This window comes from Ambystoma mexicanum, chromosome 1q, assembly GCF_040938575.1.
Source record: "Ambystoma mexicanum isolate Mex_15411 chromosome 1q, UKY_AmexF1_1, whole genome shotgun sequence".
NCBI lineage: Eukaryota > Metazoa > Chordata > Amphibia > Caudata > Ambystomatidae > Ambystoma > Ambystoma mexicanum.
Window position 1 is genome coordinate 1,059,331,544 of NC_090922.1, and position 21,508 is coordinate 1,059,353,051.

General features: G+C 46.5%; 1 protein-coding gene across 1 annotated transcript in view; it reads left to right on the top strand.

The window, feature by feature from the left end:
• Positions 1–21,508, top strand: part of PKN2 (protein kinase N2) — a 1,791,501-nt gene that overhangs the window by 754,790 nt on the left and 1,015,203 nt on the right. The window contains exon 9 of the mRNA XM_069641740.1: positions 15,872–16,015. Within this exon, the coding sequence (XP_069497841.1) occupies positions 15,872–16,015 (144 nt within the window). The remainder of the gene's footprint in view (positions 1–15,871; positions 16,016–21,508) is intronic.

Genomic DNA, 21,508 nt, shown 5'->3' on the forward strand with positions numbered 1-21,508 from the left:
CAAACCTAGTTCCAAAATCATTCTCCTTGGTGACTTTAACTTGGGTCTCGATGTCCCCAACGATCTGAAAGCTGCCTCTGTTTAGAGCACCATCAATGCTCTAGGCTTCCAACAATGTATGTTGTTGCCCATCCATCTGAAAGACCTCACCCTAGATTTGCTTGCTGTCCTTAATTGTCAGATCTGTCACATCGAAATGCCCTTGCCGTGGACTCACCACCACATTATCACCTTCTCCATGGCTTGCCACAGATTATCGACAATAGCTCACGGAAGACTATCTGCTCCGTTTGATAAGTTGCATCCTAGACACAGTGCTCACCCAGAGAAACTTGCTGACCTATATGCCAGGATTCTGAAGGGATGCAGTTGATACTTTAGCACCCCTTGCTCCGTGTAAAGCAAAACCTACAATGCACTGCAATACCTGGTACACATCTGACCTTTCAGCACTCTGTGCCAAGAAACGTAAAGCGAAAACTAAATGGAAAAAGTCGCCCTCTGACCTACTCTAATCCTCTTTCATATCACGAGCTAAATCCTACAAATCTCTCATCCTAGCAGCTAAAACAGCCTCGTAATCTAAGAATCGCCAGGGATCGAAATTGAGGGACGCTGTTTAGCTCCTGGCAGAGCTAAAAGTGCTTCTGGTAATCTTTTTGAAAGTCCAAGGCAGGCATTTATTTCAGCTTCTGCGTGTTTTTTTCTAAACAATTATTTATTTTTTAACATAAACCAAACACTGTACATCTTACAATATGCAACCACCACATGTTTACAAACACATAACTCTCTCTCCCACCAACTCCCTTTCGGTCTAGGCCTACACTGTACCTCTTATTTCCTATTTTACTTCTCGCCGTCATTTTGTATATCTACGGTAGCTTCCTGTGCAGGGATTTCTGACACTACTTGATTCTGACATTCAAAGTCTGTCAAACCTGCTATAAACAATCTCCATGCTTCGAATTCCGCCCCCCACAACCCCCCTGTTCCCCTTTCATGCTGGACGCTTCTTTCCATACAGTATTTTCTGCATTACCCCATCTAAACAAATCTCTCCACCACACATGTGCCACAGGCCTTACTTGAGCCGTCCGGCCCATTGCTATTCTCCGTTTTGCCAGGATATACGGTCCGTCTTTAAGTTTATTTACGTGCAGAGCCTGTTTGGGTCTCGGGAATCCTCCCAACAGACAAGCCTTGGGAGACTCTACATCTAGAGTAATTTCCACTTTTTACAACAATTGTGCCACCTCTTTCCAGAACCTGCCCATTTCCACACACGCCCAAAACATACGCACCAGGTCCGCAGCAACCTCCCCACATTTCAGGCACATTTGCACCCCTGTGTGGCCGAACCTGGCTACAGATTCCACTTGTTTAGCCCCATGGGAATGTGTATAAATCACTCCTGTCAGCCTCCCGATTTAAAACAAAAGTTATTACGAAATTAAACAAAGTGTGCCACCAAGCACCACAAAATAAATTGACAAATTGTAGTAAAGTGTTTTTCTTTAGCTCTGATTTTCTCACAGGAAAGCAGTGGCAGTACTAATATTAATTGTAGAGCCTTCTTTCTATTAGAAGGCCCAATAACATTTTCTTGCAACACTTTAAGGCTTTAAAATTAGTTCATGAACTGCTTCGGTCCCCGAAAGACCAGATGCAATACTCCGCGGTTACCACTGGATGTCGGACCATATGCAACGCATTTGTATCTAAGCAGATACAATCATCAGAAATGCTATTACGTAGGTAATGCGCGTTTTACGGCGTACAGCTCAAAATGGATAAGACACTCAAAAAAAAAGTACCAATGTACATCAGCTTTTACATCATCTTAATACACCATGAGTTACAGACCATACAAATTGCAAACCAGTTGCAAACTATAGTCATAGCCTCCCATCTGCGAGAACGAACATGGCCCCTTGACCTGTTCTTTACGAAGGTACCCACTCGAGAGTCTGCAGCCACACTTTAGCTCACTGTACCTTTCACAGATGGGAAATATCCATTTGCATATCAGTCTTTGTCCCGCCCACATGGGCAGTCTAGTATCTAAATGTTATGGCAATTCCCTTCTGGATAAGAGTACCAACAGCAACCCCAGACACGTGTTTCATCCTTTTGGGCCTCATCGAGTATAGTCAACGTATGTTTCCCAGGGTCATCCCGATGTGGACCCTTTGCTCACTGTGCTCAGCGAGGCACAGCTCCACCTCACTTGGAAATTGGAGCTTTCACTCTAACATTAGAAAGGGTTTGGTAATGAAGTTGCCTACCCCCTTGTCCCTGGGTAGAGTGTTCAAGCTTGAAAACCATTCCAGTTGCTGTAAAACACTTAGTCAAAAAATTGCCTCTGTCGTTCTGTGACTCTTGAAAATATGCATTCAGTCCAATACATGGTAAAAAGAAACATCAAGTGGTACTAGAAATTTTTTTTGTTGAAAATTTAGTTTTTATTAAGGTTCATTTTCATAACAAATAATGCAAGCTTGAATTTAGCAAAGTGTACATTACAGATGAAAAAAGAAAAATTTGTAATACAACTTATTCCCCTATTCCAGCCTTTCCCTTTCCCCTCTTCCCCCTCCCTCTCCCATACCATGGTTCAGAGAGCAGTAATAACAATGGAGTCTACTTCGGTGTCTGAGAAAGGCGTGACACGGGCATAGGGCGAAATCAGGATGGGTGTGGATGACTCAACGCGTCAGGGCCCACACGTCCGGGGGGCTGTTCCCGGTCTGGGCTATATCTTCACGGTTCAGGTGAGGTGGATGTCTTATGGTGTTTTACCATATTTGTCAAAAAAGGGAAGCCATAGGGACTCTGTTTGACTTGGATTCATCGAGCAGGTGGGTCAAAAATTCCATGTCATATATTGCCCGTGTTTTTGATACCCATTCCTTCTCCCCAGGGGGTTGGGGCGATTTCCACCTTTGGGCCCAGCAACTTCTGGCGGCTACCAACATCACCTGTAGCATATGGTCATGTTTAACCTTCGGACCCCCTTCCACTTCAATGCCAAACAACATCAACCAGGGGGATAAGGTCCTCTCCATCCCATCCACCTCCTTTATCCAGGACAGAACCTCATTCCAGTAAGTTTGTACCACCCGACGCTTCCACCACATATGTATACAGTCTCCCTTTTAAGTATGACATTTCCAGCACTGTGGGTTATGTTCCTTTCTCATTCCGCCTATCCTCTGTGGGGGGTAATGTCATCTATGGATTAGCTTAAGAGCCTGGTGGCGGTATTGGGGTGCAGTCGTGGAGTGGTTGGCCTGTCTACATATCTTGAGCCACCTTTTTTCGGTAATGGGTGCACCCAGGTCCCTCTCCCATTCGAGCTAGGCAGGCGTGGGGTCCCGCGGGACAGAGAGTAGCAGAAAGCTATAGAGTCGTGATATCACCCCTCTGGTTCCCTTGTGTGTGATGAGGAACTTCTCAAAGTCTTTTAGGTCTTGTCTAAGCGTGTCACCCCATCTGCTTTCGGTCAAGGCCCCCTTAAGTTGTAGGTAGCGAAAGGGGGAGAGGTTGGGAAGATCCAGGGGTTCCTTCAAGTCCCCCAATGATATGAACACCACCTCCCGCCAGAGCTGCCCAGCTCTGCAGAGGCCCGCTTCGTACCATTGCTGGAACACCAGTGGGTCGTTGATCCCTTCCCAAAGTGGAGGAGCCCAGGTGCAGCTCAGGGGTGAGGGCCATGTTGTGAGCCATCTAAGGTAACCCCCTTCCTTCCATATGGACCACAAGACCCCCTGGACCGGGTGTCTCAGAATTGTTTTGGGGATACTGGCCTTAGGGACCCACAACCATTCATCCAGTGTGACTGGGGAGAAGGGCGAGTTATCTAGTCCTACCCACTGCTTTTTCTGGCCCATCGTCAAGTGATCCACCAGAGTTCGGAGCTGTGATGCCTTGTAGTATGTGTCTAGGTCTGGGAAGTTGACTCCACCCTCGTCTTTGGGTCGTATTTGAGTGTCCTATGCGATTCTGTGGGATTTCCCCCCCCAGAGGTAATGGAGGAGGGCCCGTTTGATCTCTAGAAGGAATGACTTTGGTATTTGAGTCGGGAGCATCTGGAAGAGATACAGAAATTTAGGGAGGATCACCATCTTAATGGAGTGGAGGCGTGCCATCCATGAGAGACCAGATTCTGCCCAGCGTTCGAGGTCACGCTTGATTGCCGACCAGAGGGGGCGATCATTTGCTCTAAAACGATCTGCTAGGTCCGATGGTATCTGGATCCCAGATGGCAGAACCCCTCGGGTTGCTTACGAAATGGGAGGGTTTCAATGTACTGCTTCTCTACCTCGTTGAGGCGACCTACTGAGAATGCGATTGATTTATCTAAATTTACCTTATAGCCCGCCAGGGTCCCGTATTGTTCTAGGCTGTGCAGCACTTCTGGGACTGATTGGGATGGGTTGGAGAGGTATAGTAGTACGTCATCTGCGAATAACGTTATTTTGTGGTCGGTTTCCCCCATCCTGATGCCCTGGATCTTGTCGTTGATCCTGATTGCTATGGCCCAGGGCTCCATTACAAGGGCGTAAACAAGGGGGGACAATGGGCACCCTTGTCTAGTACCTCTTCCCAATGGGAGGGCTTCCGATTCACACACATTCACTACCACTTTTGCTGTAGGGTTAGAGTAGAGCGCTGACAACCAACCCCGCCACTTAAGTCCCATCCCCAGGGACGACAAGACACCCTCCATGAAGGCCCAGCTCACTCTATCAAATGCCTTCTCCGCGTCCAGCGACAAGAGAAGGGGGCCCTCTGTTTTAACTTTTTTTGAGCTCAGTATATGGAGGGTCTTGCGCATGCTGTCAGCCCCCTGTCTGTTCATCACAAAGCCGACTTGATCTGGATGTATCAGTCTAGGGAGGTAGTTTTCTAGGCGTGTCGCTAGGATCCTCGTAAAGATCTTCGCATCTGTGTTGAGGAGTGAAATGAGCCTCTATGAGCCACATTCCGCTGGGTCCCTGCCGGGTTTGGGAATTACCGTAATCTGGGCATGTAGGAATGTTGGTGGGATAGTTTTTGGGGTTCTAATATGGTTGAAGAGTTTGGCAAGTGGTGGTGTCAGTACCGGTTGATACTGTTTGTAGAAGTCGGCTGTATAGCCATGCTCCCCGGGGGTCTTACCTACTTTCAATTTTTTAATGGCCTCCTCCATTTCTTCCTCTGTTATTTCCCTTTCCAAAGTCTCCCTCTCTAGGTCTGTAAGCTTGGGTAGGGAGTGGTCTTTAAGATAGCTATGGATGTCTTCTAGTGGTTCTCCCTCTTGTGCGGTATAGAGCATTTTGTAGAAGCCCGCAAAGGACGTGGCTATATGTTTGGCTGTCGAATAGACTGTACCTGACCCATCTCTAACCTTCTCTATCCGCCTGTCAGCTCTGTTACCTCTAAGCCTATGTGCTAATAGTGTTCCAACCTTGTCTCCCCTTTCATAGTATCGTTGTTTAGTGTATCTCATTTTCTTGACTACCTCTCCAATTAGAGTCGTGTGTAGCGCCTGTCTTTTATCTCTCATTTCGCTGAGGAGGCTTTCACGGTCTAGGGTGTCTTTGGTGAGCTGTGCCCTCAGGGCCTTTAGGTCGTCTCGAAGTTTGGATTCTATTAGGGCTCTTTCGCGTTTCTTACGTGAGCCCTCCGCAATAAGGAGACCCCTAAAGGTTGCCTTTGCTGCCTCCCAGACGGTAGCCATGGGGACCTCTCCCCTATCGTTTGTTTCAAAGAAGGCTTCAATTTCCTTCCGTAGGAATTCCCTGAACACCTGGTCCCTTATGAGAGTGTCGTTGCAGCGCCACCTGTATTATTTGGGGACATCTTGTAAACACCATCCCATGACTAGGAGTTTGTGGTCTGACCAGGTTATTGGTTCGACTGTGGGGCCACTGACCTCCCCTCCGCCCTCCTCCGATATCAGTAGTAGGTCAATCCTGGTGTATGCCTGGTTGGGGGGGTGGGGGGGAGGGAGAAAAACGTGTAGCCACCTGGGGTCTGCCAGCATTTTCGCCACACGTCTACCCAACAGTATTCCCGCAGCAGGTTGCCCATGGCTAGGTTATCTTTAGTGGGGGCCTTCGGTCCCGTTCCCTTGGCGGACCACCAGTCTAGTTGGGGGTCTTGAATGAGGTTAAAGTCCCCCCCTCACCCCCAAGGATCTTGGCCCCTTCGGCCCATTCGTCCATGACCTTGAGGATTTTATGAATGAATTTGGTTTGGCCGGCGTTTGGTGCATACAGGATGGCCAAAGTAATCCGTGTGCCTTGGGATAATCCCTTGATCCCCAGAAATCTGCCCCCGAAGCCCCTTTTCGTCTCAATATCTGTAAGGTGAAGTAATTTGCTAAGGAGGATCCCCACTCCTTCCTTCTTTGATGACTTGTGTGAAGCCCAGAAGTTACTGCCAATTTCTTTTCCCCTTATTGTTGACTCGGCCCCCCTCCTATAGTGTGTTTCTTGTGGGAAGAGGATTAGCAATTTTTGTTTGCGGAACATATTACTTGTGAAAGATAGTTTATTCTGTGAGTTAAGACCCTTGACGTTGAGTGTGCCAACCCGTCCCTCAACCATGATCATTGCAGCCCATGCCCTGTAGAGTCAAAGTAAGTACCCCTTGTGTTAATCTTGTGGTCAAGCCCCCGGTCCATGGTATGGTATGAACATCTCCCCTGTCTATCCCCCCCTGCCCCCCGTTCCCCTGTCTTCCTTACCCGTTGTGTAAGGCGTTCGTTTCCACAGCCCGAAGAACATTGGGTCTAGTAAACGAACCACCAGGGCCGCTGCCCTGGCCTCGGGAGATACATTGATATGGAGCATGTCTTCCATTTATTCAATATGAGGTGGGTCCCAGGTCTGGTTGGGTGTTAGGTCGCTTCATGGGACCTTTCTTTTGAGTCTCCCCTCCCTCCCATCCAACAACATAAACCACTTCTAAAGAAACCATGGGACTGCTTGTACCTTGACTTTCAATACAGGACCGAAGGGGATCACCTCAGATCGGATAACCATCGCGGGTTACCTCCGGACGGATCCGCACCACTCCAACCCTTTGTGGGGCGAATTTTAAACGTTTTCCATTATATCATTTAAGCCAAAACTTTGCCAACTGTGGCAACATCCTGTGGTGGCGTATGTTTACCCTGCACAATGGTGAGTCCCCCTGGGCCACAAAAGCAACCACATTCTGAACAATAACCATCATTTGTTCCCTCTGTCTCGTTCCCCCGGCCTCCCTCCGTGATCAAATGGGTTCATCTCGGCTCCTCGAGGGGTGTCTGGTTTTCTGAAATTTGCGGGTGGGTGCCTTTCACTTTATGCTTTCCTTGACTTGGATCTGGACCTTGCGGGCCCCAGGCAGGGTCTCTGTCCGACCCCGTGCGTGACCCCGATGGGTTTGAGGGGTCCCCAACCAGCTCTTCCGCGGTTCTCCGAATATCGTCCTCAGTCACAAGTTGGTATTTCTCACCCTGCCATTTGAACGCCAGATAGAAAGGGTGACCCCAACGGTATCTGACTCCCTTCTCCTGTAGCCACCTGGTGATTGCCCCACATTTTTTCTGCAGTTGTAGCGTGAGTGCGGACAGGTCCTGGTAGATTGTCACGTTTGAGTTGTCGTATTTTATGTCTCTTAAGGTTCTCGCTCTCTCCAGTATCCTTGCCTTGTCTCTGTAGTAGTGGAACTTTGCCAGAACTTATCGCGGGCCTTTACCTCCTCCGCCAGCTCTATGGAACCTGTCGATTAGAACGGTTTCCCCAGAGTCGGTTCCCAAGACTATTCTGATGATTTCCTGCACTTTATTCTCTAGACCGGTCTGGGTCTCGTCCTCCGCTTCTGTCAGGGCAAAGATCCGCAGGTTGCTTCTCCGTTCCCGGTTTTCCATGTCATCTACCTTGAGGCGAAGCTCGTCCTCCCGTCTCTGCACATCTCTGAACCGCATCTCCATTTGTGTCTCTAGTAGGTCTGTAGATGCCTGGTTATTCTCTGCTCCCTACATTCAGTCTTCAAGTGTGGAGACTTTGGCGGTGAGGTCTGCCAGTTTAGCGCCCATGTCTGTCCTCATGCCCCTGATTTCATCTAGAATCGTCTGGATATTGTTTTGCATGGTGTTTGTCTGGGGCAGAGGGGGAAGAGGTGCCTGTCTCCATCTTCGGAGCCCCTGAGGTAAAGTGGTATTTCGCTAGGGTTTCTTTCCAGCTCATATGGTGTTACCCTCTTCAGATATCCACCGGTTTCGGGTGTCTTTGGTGGTACCTTCTGGGAGTGGCGGTGTGCTTAGCAGTTTCCTGGGTCACAGTGGTGCGGTGCTTCGTGGTGGGCAGGCTCCCGTGAACCCCCCTGTTGTTACCCAGCTTCCCGTCACCTGTCCTGATCCAGCCGTGGGCTCGGGAAACTATATCTGAGAGTTTCTCGAGGAGGGAGTCCCAGGTCTTGTGGAAGGGGGGGACCCCAAGCAATTGTGCCCCTATATCTCGGGTCTCCTGATCGCCGGTTCTGTGATGGGCGCCGATGTGTTGGGGGAGGCCCAGGTGTGCTCCCGCGTCGGCCCGGTCCCACGGAGGGGCCGCCCCGGACCAACGTGCCCCTCGATGCTGAGTTGTGAGGCGCCACTTACCCCGTTGTGGCAAGCTCGATGGGGGGAGTACAGGGGGGGGCGGCCCCCACGCAATTGCACCCCTATGTCTAGAACCTCTTGGTGGCCGGTTCCGTGGTAAGCACTGGATTGTCAGGGAGGAGCTCGGGCGCGCTCCCCTGTCGGCCCAGCCCCACGGGGGGCAGCTCTGGATTAACGTGCCCCTCGTTGCTGTGTAGAGGGGTACCACTTACCCTGTTGTGACGAGCTCTGCTGGGGGCTATGGGTGGTCAGGAGGGCCCCGGTGTGCTCTTGTGCTGGTCTGTGTCTATGTGGGTCCTCTCGCGGGTTCCTGGAGAGCCGTGCCGGTCCGGGTGGGCCTCCCCCGGGGACCAGCCAGTGTTGAGTGTGGCGGCCCGAGGGGGGGGGTGGAGGAAGAGGAGCCCGGGCGCGCTCCCGCGATGGCCCGGACCGATTGCTGGGGTCGCCGGGGGGGGTCTGGAGGGTGTGTGGGGGGTTCAGCAGCGCTCCTCGTGGTCCGCGTCCAAATTCCTCTCCGGCTGCTCCACCGTGCAGTATCTCTCACACGTGTGGGGCCGTCCTGGGCTGGTGAGTGGGACGCGTTACCTCAGGCACTCCGATTCCCAGCTCGTCTGTGTTTGCGAGTGCAGCGTATGGCCGGTCCGCTGATTGCCGTCTCAGGCCAGCCCGCCTTGGCGACGCCGGCTCGGAGGGGGGGAGGGGGAGCGCAAACGCTCCAAACCGAATATCTCCCGCTGTGCGGCACCCTGGAGGCTCAAAGAGGTGTCGCCTGGGTCCTGGGGGCTTCCCACACTGTTTCTTCAAGAATGGGGAAGCGAATGCTCCATTTTCACAACGAACTCCACGATTCTCCCGGGGCCATTCGGGGAGCTAACAAATCAGGGAGCCATATTGCCTGCGCCCCCCTGGTGGCCTCCCGGTACTAGAATTTTAAAGTTGGAGCAACACTTGTCCAACCGATTGGCTGAGTTACCTTGTTGAAATAAAACTGTTAACTATAATTTTGCCATTTTCCTGCAGCTAATTGCTTAGTGATCAACCAATTTGCACATATTTTGTTAGCTGGTGCTATTTATTTTGTTGGTTAATGCTCCTGATGCAGAAGTCTGAATCAGTGGGGCTCAGGTTAGAATGAAAGTGGGTATGACTCAGCCATTCATTCTCCAAAGGACCCTAAAAAATGCACTAACCCCTACAATAGATTTCTGATTGAGTCATGTAGTGTTTCCCTGTACTGTAGCATAAACCCACATTTTAGTTCGTCTTACCCAAAAGAGCAAACCGATACTTTTAAAACGTTATCCTATATCTTCATCCAAAGGACAGCGATAGAAGACAAGGTGGTAGCAGAGAAAGAGGAAGCTGCAGAAAGAAACATGTGGCAGTCGAATACACCAACAGAAATAGTTATCTTGTAGCAAAGTGAGACATAAAAAGTAGCAACAGAGAAAGAGATGGCCCTATGAATAAATAAAAGGGGAAGAAAAGTAAAGCAACATTGTCCAATGCCCCAATCAACATAGTCAGCAATGCAAGTGCAATAGAGAACAACATAGCACCAGAAAGGAGAGTTTTGTTCATGGGTTTTTGGGCACTTATCACAGATTAAATAGAAGCAAGCACCAACGTCTTTCACTCCAGAGTGACGGCCTTCACCTGTAAAAAAAAAATACTAAAAAAAAATCACACATTTAACCGTTCCTGGGTCAGGTGAATAACTGATCAGAGGCAAATACTAGACGTCCAGGAGCTACTTTCAGCTCCTGCTTCTTGAATCCAAATTTCGACCCCTGAATTGCCAATGCAAACTCTTTACACCCGTGAGTTTTCTCAATTCTTGGAGAACTAGAAACTCCCTCCACCCAAACTCTTGATTTCATTCAAGATGGGACCTGGTACAAAATGCGCTCCAGGACAATCACTTTGCTGCACAAAAATGACTACAGAAACAAGCCGCCATCTACCCCATCAATCCTCTTAACCTCTCTTCCAACACCACAGCCCTTCAAAATCACACCTCAGTCCGATTCAATGGCCTCTCAGAGGACTAAATCACTGCCCTGCTTAAGCCCTCTGATGCAAAGGTGATGCTTGCCTGCTAACTCATATCGAGGACTGTGCTGAAACCCTGCTCACGTTCATCACCACCTTCATCAATGCGTCCTTTACCACCTGCCGAGTCCTAAATAAACCCTCTCTCGACCCTACCAATTATCGACCCATCGCTACCGTTCCCTTCCTCCTCAAGATCCTAGATGGAGCAGCCCATATTCAAATTCAGCAATATTTGGAATCCAATCACATTCTAGGTAACCCGTCAATCTGGGTAATGCCCAGGTCATGGGACCGAAACTGCTCTGATTGATCTTAATCAGCTAGACGAAATGAAGGACACTGGGAAATCAGCTCTCTTACTACTCTTAGACCTCTCTGCGGCATTTGACTTAGTGGGTCATGAAATTCTTTGCCATCATCTAACAACTGTGGCAAACTTCTCTCCAGAGGCTGTTAGGCAAGAATGTATGCAGGGAGACTACACCAGGCTTGTCCTCTTGGCATTAGCTAACCCAACTATTGTTATAGGTCTGTACTGCACAGGTTGGTAGTGACTGAGCAGCCAGACCTAAGAGGGGTAAATGTGAGCTGTAGCATCGAAATCCACAGGTACACTAAAGGTGTTCTAGTAAAATAATTATCTAACGGTCAGTTTTAAATAAGCATTCTTTAAAAAGGGCAATGTGAAACAACCAAAATACCCTTCATCACACGTTCTCAATCAAGATAAGCAAGTAGATACTCTTTAGAGATGCTTCATACACACGTTCTACACCCTGAGGTGACTTCAATGACTAGGACAGTATTGGCATGTATAGATCACTTTTACACTTGGTAAAATTCTGAGGTTGTGAAAAGGGATGATTAAATGGAAGAAAAAAGGTTAACCAGTTCTCAAAGCATGTGAGCACTTTTAAAATCCCACAATGAAGTCTAGATAAAAACTTTGCCCAGCAATAACAGTTTCAAAGAAGTTACCACCTATGAGGGACAGTTGGAATCAAAGTCAATTGGACAGAAGAGTCTGCAGGGAGCCAGGACAGCCAAAGTCAATGTGAACTAGGTCTATGGAGCTAATGCACTGCTTGGATAGCACAAATGTCTTGCACAAAGTTAGAGAGTTTGTTGTAGAAAATCACTGTTGGGTCACAAGCTGTTACACTTGGGAAAAGTTAGGGCTCGAATGAAGAAAGGCAGCTACTGCACATCTCAACTGAGACGAGCAAGCTACAGACAGAGGTAAGTACCCCCGAGTCAGAACAGTACCTTAGGTTAGAAGAAGAGTATCCAGCTGACTTCTTTCCTGGTTGCAGACTTGCAGATCCTGTGTTCCTGGGCCTCAGTCGTGGGGACAAGAGGGAGGGCGTCTGGAGGACTCCTGCAGAGCAATTCGGAGGTTGGTTGCACCTACAGGCTTTTTTCAGTTCACCGTCACTTTGCGGTTTCAGCTACCGGTCAATAGAACCACTGTGGATCTTGAACACTTGATGGACTTTATTTGCTCCTTGAGTCCAGCACTCTGGTGAGGTGACTCGAGCTCGAGTCATCCTGCTTTGGAAGGGTCCTCTGGATCTTCCTGGAGCTCTGGACGGCTTAAAGATGATGCACTAGACTACAGATTTCTCAACCCCTGGCGCTCAGTTTCAGCAGCAGCAAAGAAGTACAGCCAGTTGCGGAAGGTCTTCCAGTAAAGTTGTCTTGGGGTAAATTGGTCCCACTAACCCAAGGGAAGAAGTTGTCCTCCCCAGAGCTTCTCTAGTCGATTCAGAAAAGCAATTTCAGCACTGCAGCAGGTTTCAATGGGCACTTAGAGGGTCCAGGAGGATGCAACAAGCTTCTCTTCATGATTCCTTTGTTGGATGTTTCATCCAGTGGTCGACTCTGTCTCCTGTTAAAGAATCCTTGCCTTTTATGCATCTTTCTCCCATTCATGCACAGCCTGGTTGTCACTCACACAGCACGGTGGCTGTCCTAAAAGGACAGCCAGCCACACTTTCAATCAGCACTGGGTGCATTCAGGTTACCAAGGAGACTAAGGACAGGCCATTTCGGGCACCGTCCTCGCTTCCTGCCCTGCCCGACACACTGGAGCCAGAGGTGGGTTTCAGTACTGAAGGCCGCCAAAGGCAAAACAAACAAGTGTTAAACCTGGTTCGGCGCGCAGAGTAAAACCCAAGAAAGACTTCACTAACAAGAAATGGCGAAAAAAGAAGACCGAAGCCATTTTGACACAATGGTCACCCATGGGTGCTAATCTGCAGCTGATGGTTCAGCCTGCGGTAGAAAAGCACAATGGTAGGAACATTAAACCACTGCCACCAGCCATTTAAAGTTTTGAAGGTAACATAAAGTTACATGAGTAAGTAGAAGAAGGGGCTACTAAGTAAACCTAAGCACTCCACATAAAATGGTGGGTGATAGATCTATAGAGAGAAAAGGGTAAGTAAAGTCAATTTCCCTTCACTACTCTTGGGAACAGTAGTTCACCCAAGAGAAGTTATGTAAACCATAAGAAATCTATAAGATTTCTCTGTGACAGTGTGCTGAAGGTGCTGTGTCACCATACAAAAACTAGATGCCTATGGAGTTTGTCAGACTCCAAAAACAAAGAGAATACAGAATCCAAATTAGATCAAAAATACAGGAGCGTGAGAAAAAGATCTCTCAGGATAAAATGTAAAAGTCCTAAAGTCCAGCAATAGAGCCTGGGGTCTCTAAGGTTCAAGGGAATTAGCACAGAAATTAGAATTATCCTCCCCTATCTGGCAACTATCACCTTGACTCCGAGAACATAAAGCTGATCTACCAAATTATTCAAAAATGCATGGCCTCAAACTTTGTGTCTAAACGACAATAACACTGGCTGTCTCATCTGATCACCACCTTCAGTGCACCGTAACCTTAGCCAAGAATATGAAGCTTTCACCATAGATGGCAACTGTATATCTCTCTCCCAGTCAATGAAAACCTTGGGAGTGTACCTTGATGCTTCCCTCTCCAGCCAAGTCAACGCCAGCTCTTCAGCGGCCCACACCTCGAAATGTATTGATGCCTGTAAGCCCTTCCTGTTGACCGACAGCTCCCTCACCATTGCTCGTGCCGTTATAGGCTCTAGACTAGACAACTATAATGCCCTGTTTGCTGGCACAACTAAGAAAAATATTCGCAAACTGCAAGTGATTCAAAATAATGCTCTTTGTTCAGCCTTAAACATTCCTAAACTGGAGAAGATCTCCCTTGCCAGAAGGAAGGCCCATTGGCTACCAATGCAGGAAAGAATTGTATTCAAGACTTTGTTTATCACCCATAGGTGCCTCTGTAAAACCACCCCTCCCTATCCCATCCAGAAATTCAAGAGATTCTTCTACAAGACCGACCAGAAAAGCTTGTGCTAACCTGCTCAAACAACCTAATTTCAGACTGGAAAGAGCAAGCTTCCCAGTCATTGTCGCCAAACTGTGGAATTCACTTCCTCTTTCCCTAAGAGAAGAACAATCGCACTGGGTCTTCAGGAAACTCTTCAAGACTCCGCTGTTTACGTAATGTACCAGTTGTAACATGTCCTCTAACTCTATTCCTTTCTGTCTGCTATGCTTGCTCTGTTCTACCTAAGCTGTGCCTTGATGCCTAAGGGTTTAGTGCGCATTACAAATGTAAAAAATATAAAGCGACCGCAAGACGAATAATTTGAAAGCACTACCAAAACCCCAATAACACTCTCCACCATCTTACTCACCACACACAAACTAGGCATTTTCACAGTGCTTTTAACAAGAGACCCTCTTACCAGACCTCGAACATCAAACGTACACCACTAATTACAATAGACATACCCAGTCCCTGGCCAACACATGTTCACACTATATGTTCAAGGCCACCCCTCTCGACGTTCTATTTTAAAGGACACGGACTCACTCCCAACTGCATGCGGGAGCGCACATGCAACTGCACATTGGCATGGACATGCATTCATAATCGCACGCTTGCATGCCCTTGAACCCGAACTCTGGAGCGCAGAACCCGCTTGCAGCCACACTCACCATTCACTTGCTCGCTCCCTTCGCACACTCCCTCACTATGACATTGCATTTTAGTGCACTTTAAATATGCTTGCCAGTACTCTAAGAATACTACTTTGACTTCTGTGGTAAATCTACCCAGAAGAGTCGGGTATATAGCGCCTCGATGCCCAAGGGCTGTTTGCGTGCTATATAAATTTAAATAAATATACATAGAGCCCCCTAACTTAAGTGTGGATTGTGGTTCCTGTATCCTACATCTAGCTCTTCGAAAATGTTTTTAACCAGGTTAAAACCTTGTAATTTATCATTGTTTATATGAGCTACAGAGACAATACTCGTCTGGGTCTATGCCAGCCTACACATAAGGTGTGCGTCAGTTTACAGATTTTGGGTGTGCATTCATTATGAGTTTGGTTAAATGGGCACTACAGATGTGGTATACTACTTCAAATTGGTAATTTACTAGTTGTAACCTAGATGCAAGTATTTGATGAAAATAACTGTCAACAATAATGCAGTTTCTTGTAAACATTTCACATGATCTACTTTCACAAGCTTTAGGCATAAAGAATTAGCACTAGGAATAGATTTTGAATACATGTTGGCACCCGGACGGGGGAAGCCAGCCTATCAGGTGGCTAGGAACGCAGGCTTGAACCGCTGATGCAAGCCTGCATTCCAGCCAGCCTGACGGCCGGGTCTCCCGCCACCGTCTTTCCCGCACTCTCCCTCTTTAAAAAAAAAAAAAAAAGGTTTACACCCTTCCCACCCCCCCACTTACCTAGCCGCTCCTTCTTCCTGGCTCCAGCTGGCCGCCATGGAAACAGAAGAGGGGCTCCGTAGGATTTTCCTTCAATCAACGGGACATGTGCGGAGTCCCATTGAATGAAGGAAAGTCTTATTTATTTATTTTAGCTTAAACCCTCTGTTCCAAGGGCTGGAATGGGGCTTGGGCCGATAACTTGGGCTGCCGGGCTGTTAACCCCCCTTCCTGCCCTTGGAACAGGGGCTTAACGCCTTATTAAATTCATGCTAAAATCATTTGGTCAGGTTCTTTTAAACCCTAGAAACAAGTGTGGTTTGAAAATGTTTTCAGTTGTAACTGTATTTAAAGGTCAAGCAAATCTAACATTGATATTTTTTCTCCCTGTTTTAGTCACGCGAATTAGAAATTTCTGTGTATTGGCGTGATTGGCGGTCTCTGTGCGCTGTGAAATTTCTGAGGTTAGAAGATTTTCTAGACAATCAGCGACATGGAATGTGCCTTTATCTTGAGCCACAAGGGACACTCTTCGCAGAGGTAATACACCAGAGCGCATTTTTCTCTCTGCTTTTTTTGGGTGTGATCTCTACAGAACCTCTTTGAATTACTAGCAGATACTACTACTAAACTTTCAGCCAGACGGGTTATGTTTATAATGTGGTGATCATTTCATGTACTTTATCACTCATCAGTGAAATATTTAAGTGATTGTAGCATGGCAGCTAGTAAAAATTCTGTGGCTCCCACTGCCCACGTACTTTTCTATCAGCCTTAGAAGACATTGTTTTCTCTCTTCCAATGTTTTAATACTGTAGTCACTTGTTTTTGTAGAACACTTGCGCCTGTAGATTTTGCTGCTTGTAGTCCTTTAAATAAAAATTGTAAGTATTTCGTACATTCAAAATTCAGTTTGAAATCGCCTCCTGACATATTTTCTCATTATAGCGCACGATAGAAAAGCCTCATCTAGACAGGAGCTCGGATGTGGCTAGTGTAACTGAAATTCAAAAGCTCTGATGCCTAGCGTGATCTACGCAATATTGATGAAGAACTTGTAAAAATACATTTGACTAAGCAAGACTTTCTTATGGAATGAGTTCCATAAATCAGAACACCAGAATGTTCTAGGGGCCTGCAGAGCAACCCTTTCAAGTCCACTTTCTTCTGGTCAGAGAATCCCAGAACATCTTTTCCCCTCAACTATATGGCTATAGAAGGTTTTCCATTACTATGTATCTTTTACTTAGCTTTGTTTGCAGCTGTCAATTTCAAAGTCTGACGATTTTAGAAAGGCTACGCCTAGAAGCTTATCAAAGTTCATATCTTTGATTTCAGCTCACCTTATGAAGCAGACCAATCATATGTAGGTTTCATTATACATCACTTGAAAGGTGAAGGCAAGCATCTGAGCGCTGCTTATTATTACCCACGTTGTGTGGTGCTCATTTATCGACCTGGGAAGGATGAAAGGCTGAGTTTGGCCCTGCCGGGATTCGAACCTGCGATAGCAGGCTCTGCACAGATGTCAAAGCGCTCTAGCCGGTCCGATAGCACAGCAAGTAGAGCGCTTGCTTGACATCTGTGCAGAGCCTGCAAATGTTTTGTTTTAGGATTGTCGGCAGATGGAAGGTTCCTTATTATGATATACCATGGTAACCTTTTAGTATAGTATTTTAATGTGTAGTTTTTGATTCCATGCCCTTTCTTTGTGTATACTTTTACTTTCACGATGGATCAAGTTGAAATGCTCAGATTTGTTTTAAGAATGATTAACTTTAGATTGAATTACGAAAGGTTTTAATAAGCCACAACACAATGTTTTCAATAATTGTTGATATAAAAAAGGTATTTCAGAATAAATCGTACACCTATTATTTTGGGGCTTGTCGAAGCCAGCCTTGATATTCTGTGTCTGCAGGAAACCTGGTTTGTCAAACTTGCTCTGCTAGATGGATTTTCAGTGCATCAAAACAAACCAAGAAAGGAAACCAGGGCCGTCCAACCTCTGGCTTATTAACCTTGGTAAGAAATGATGTAAATTTGGAAGTCATTGAAACTATTAAGCCAAACTCTCATATTGAACTACTGGTCCCATCTTCCAAAGATCCTGAGAGTGGGACACAGAAATGCATGCATCTGTTAAACGTTTATTGGAACCCAGTGTCATTGGCATCAAGTACTTTCATTGATTAGTAAACAAGATGTAACGTGATAATCTGACATAGCTCTTATTGGCTGCTTGGCTACTGTGTTCCTTCAGTATAGATATTTGACCATTTCTTCTAAAGTGCTTGGACACTTGTGTTATGTGGAATTTCTATTGCTCCTAATTGATGAGCAGGATTTTAAATGTGTCTGTGCGTTTTAGGGAAAATACTGCACATCCATTACTGCTCGGCCGAAAAGATTGCATAGATTATGAATCTATGTGGAAATATAAGGGGGTTTACAGTATTTATTAAAGTGGGGTTGCGGGGGTCTCCCCCTGCATTTTTTCCAGCATAGATTTGTTGTAATGGATGCAACATTTTCGGCCGAGCAGTAATGGATGTGCAGTATTTATACATAGATCCCTAAAACGCACAGACACATTTAAAATCCTGCGCATCAATTCTCATACTTTTCCAGCCTTTTAAGGGCGTTCACCCACAGTGCTTTGAAACCATACCATTGGCAATGTTATGCACAGTAACTCGGGATACCCATTTTAGCCAGTGCGAAGGTATTTGGGTAGGGGCAGCTAAGTACCTGCTAGCGACCCATGAAGATCTGGCTAGTGGATGGGTGCCTTGATGTGCGGTCTGGAGAGTATGCGATTCAAGGTGACCCTTTAAAGGAAACAAGACTTTCGACTAGAACATATGCTTTCAAGTGGAAGAGATGTTGCTCTTGGCTTATGTCTGTATGAGAAGTTCAAGTGCAGGTATCAGTTTAATTTGATGAGCAGGTAGTAAAAGTAGCTCCTGGCTTATCGGACATCACACACTAAGCAGACTCTTCCCCTGTGGACGAGGATCTATTACATAGTGTGGTTCTATGAATGTTTGCCGAAACACTTTTGTCGACCTACCTTTCACAGATTTTTTTAAACACATTTTTCACTGCAAAATGCAGTGTGGTGGAGGACCCCCATAGTCCATTGCTCCCCTCACCATCGTATATACCATACTCCAACTTAAAGGCATGGTCTAGTAAAATTTTTTATTGTCCCTACGTGTCGGCCATTTTTTTTTAAGCCTAAGTGGCTCGATTTTAGAAAACTTTCCTATGGACCTTATCCGAGTTTTCGTCCATTAAACGCACGCGAAAACAAGCACCAGGGAGCCACCATTTTCTGATAATCTTATCTTTTCCCCGATCGCCCTGGCTGACCTGCTTTTGCGGCACTAAATCAATTCCCCCGCCCCTGAGCCTGACATTATCAAAACATTCATATTCCCCGCCTCTCTCCGTGACGTTACTGTGCTGCGTAGGCAAACGCGCCCAGTCGTCTTCTGCGCGACTCCACACAGAACCCGGAAACCAACACAGATCAACTCACAACACAGCGCGCCACAATTCGGAATATGAAACTGTACTTTAAAATGAAACAGCAACACGGTACATTTGGTAAAGTACATTTATTTGACATTAAATGTTTAGAGAATATTCAGCAATTGCCATATGAACTCAGAAAGCCATTTATTTTCCTTTATCTGTATCCGCAATAACTGTTCCGTTTCATCTTGAGTCACGCGCTGTTCCTTTATGGTACACAGGGTGTTCATTTTCGTAAAAAGAATCACTTTGGAAGCACGGTGAACCGCAAGGCTGTTCCATCAACTAGCACTAGTCCAGCCTAAAGGTTGATATGTTGATTCTAGCCACTCGTACAGCCTAAGGGCATGTGGGCCCTTGGCGATCGTCCCATAATATGGTGATCGTGCTCCAGTTGTTGACACGAAACTGCAGGTGTCTGCTGAAGAATCCATCCGCCGGTGTCTCAGATGGCAGTGTCAGAATGGGATCAAATACCTGTTATGAAAACAAAAAAATGATAATTAGTCTCGCTAGCCGAACTTCATTAATATTACTCATTTTATTTATTACGGCCGATCAGAAACTATTTGCTTGCAAGGATAGTTCAATGGAGTATGTTCGTCTCTAAAATCAATGCGAAAAGTAAGGAGATAAATCGAGGCCAACACACAATGATAAACGACAGTCTACATGCATGAGGAATGATATGATATATGATATGGCATTTGTAACGCGCCTATACTGAAGTGTTTCTAGGCGTGACGAGGCAGGTGGGGAACAAGGGCAGACAGACAACGATCCTACTAGGCCAGGTATCTTTCTGATCGCGCATGGGGAAGGGCTGTACATGGTTAGTTGAATACAAATTAAATAGGGCCAGCTGGTGGCAAGTGCAAGGTAAATGCCGGGAGAAGGGGCTGAAGGATACAGAGACAGTCCCGTAGTGCAGGTAGGCAGTGCAGGGAAAAGTGGCTGGGCCAAGGACCGAGACAGGTGAGACCAGTGGACCTGCATGCCCATGTGCCCACTACAAACACGTTTTACTTGCTTTGCCTAGCTCTTCATTCATTCATTTATTCATGCATCCATTCATTAAATTTTCATTCCGGTATAAAAGCGTGTAAAGATTTACTTACATTATATTTGAAATTTCCATTGTGTCTCTTCGTAATGTAGTCTGTAAAACGGACCGTGCTCTTGACAACGATTTTTCGTATACTGAACTAAAATGAAACTCGGTCTAGTTTCTGAATTTTCTGCGTCTTACGTTATTGCGCACTCCCTTCAAATGTAGTTCTTTCGGCATGGTCCCTGTCTCAAGGTCAAAAAACAATAGACCCTTATACTTCCAGTGCGACTTGTGGGCCTCATCTGGGCGCTGTCCTTCGCATTCTTTATTTGCAACATCACGTAGTATAGGCATCTGTGAGAACTTGAAGTTTAGAAACCGTCTTTGTAGTGCGCCTCAATGTGCAAATGCAAACTGGCTTCTCTCCCAAATGCCACGGCATGCTTGGCTGGCGCGTTCTAAGTGCCCCAATTTTGTCCCGTTGTCTGCGAGCTTTGCAGCCCAAATTGGGACATTTAATTTTTGGCGGACGGTCAGGGAAAGTATAAAGTACCACAGGAGTTTAGTTAAAAGTGAGATTTATTGTTTGTTTGTTTTATTATTTGCAATACGCAAGCCTCCCCTCCGTTAACAGTGCGCAGCATTTACATGAGATGAGACATGAGAAAAATATATACATACACATATGTGAGTTGAATAGAGAGAATTCAAAGATGACACCCAGCTTGTTCGCCACCCATGATGGTGAAGGTAGGGGTTAGGTTTACAGGTACACTGTACAATAACATTTATTTACAAAAATACAATTGTATTGCAATTATTTAAACCAGGATTTGTACTTCACAATCAGCTGTGCTTCGGATGGGCATGGCACAGTCGCAATGGATCACTGCTCTGCACAGAAACGTCCAAAATTCCATATCTGTGCTTCTCTAACACAGCAACAATAAGGCCTTTCACAAAGTCGAACTGCATTTCATCATAGACTGGTTTTATCACCCATTGCTTACTTCGTTTTGAAAACACCTTAGTGTAGCGAGGCATCCTTACTTTACCCCTAGTCCTAGATTGTTCACGTCCGACATTGCTGTTATGGGCCAAGACCGCTAGTAGAGTGAGATGTTTCATGCCCCGAAAGCTAAAATCCAAGCGCTTTGCCCTGTACTTTAGGCACATATTGTGGAACACCTCCAAATCTCCTGTGTGACAGAATTCTGTCAGTCCTCTCAAATCTCTTGAGAGTTTTGTCGAACAATCTTCTCAATGGCTTTGTGTGTCAGTGAAGATGGAATCAACCACTTCTTCTTCCGTGCCTCCTCTGGGGACAAAGGGCCATGTTCACATTGGTGGAAATGTTCATTTGCTGTCCAGCAGTGAACGTTGGTGCAGTGGTGCATCAGTGACCGCCATTTTTCAAGTAGTATTTCCACTGACCCCTCACA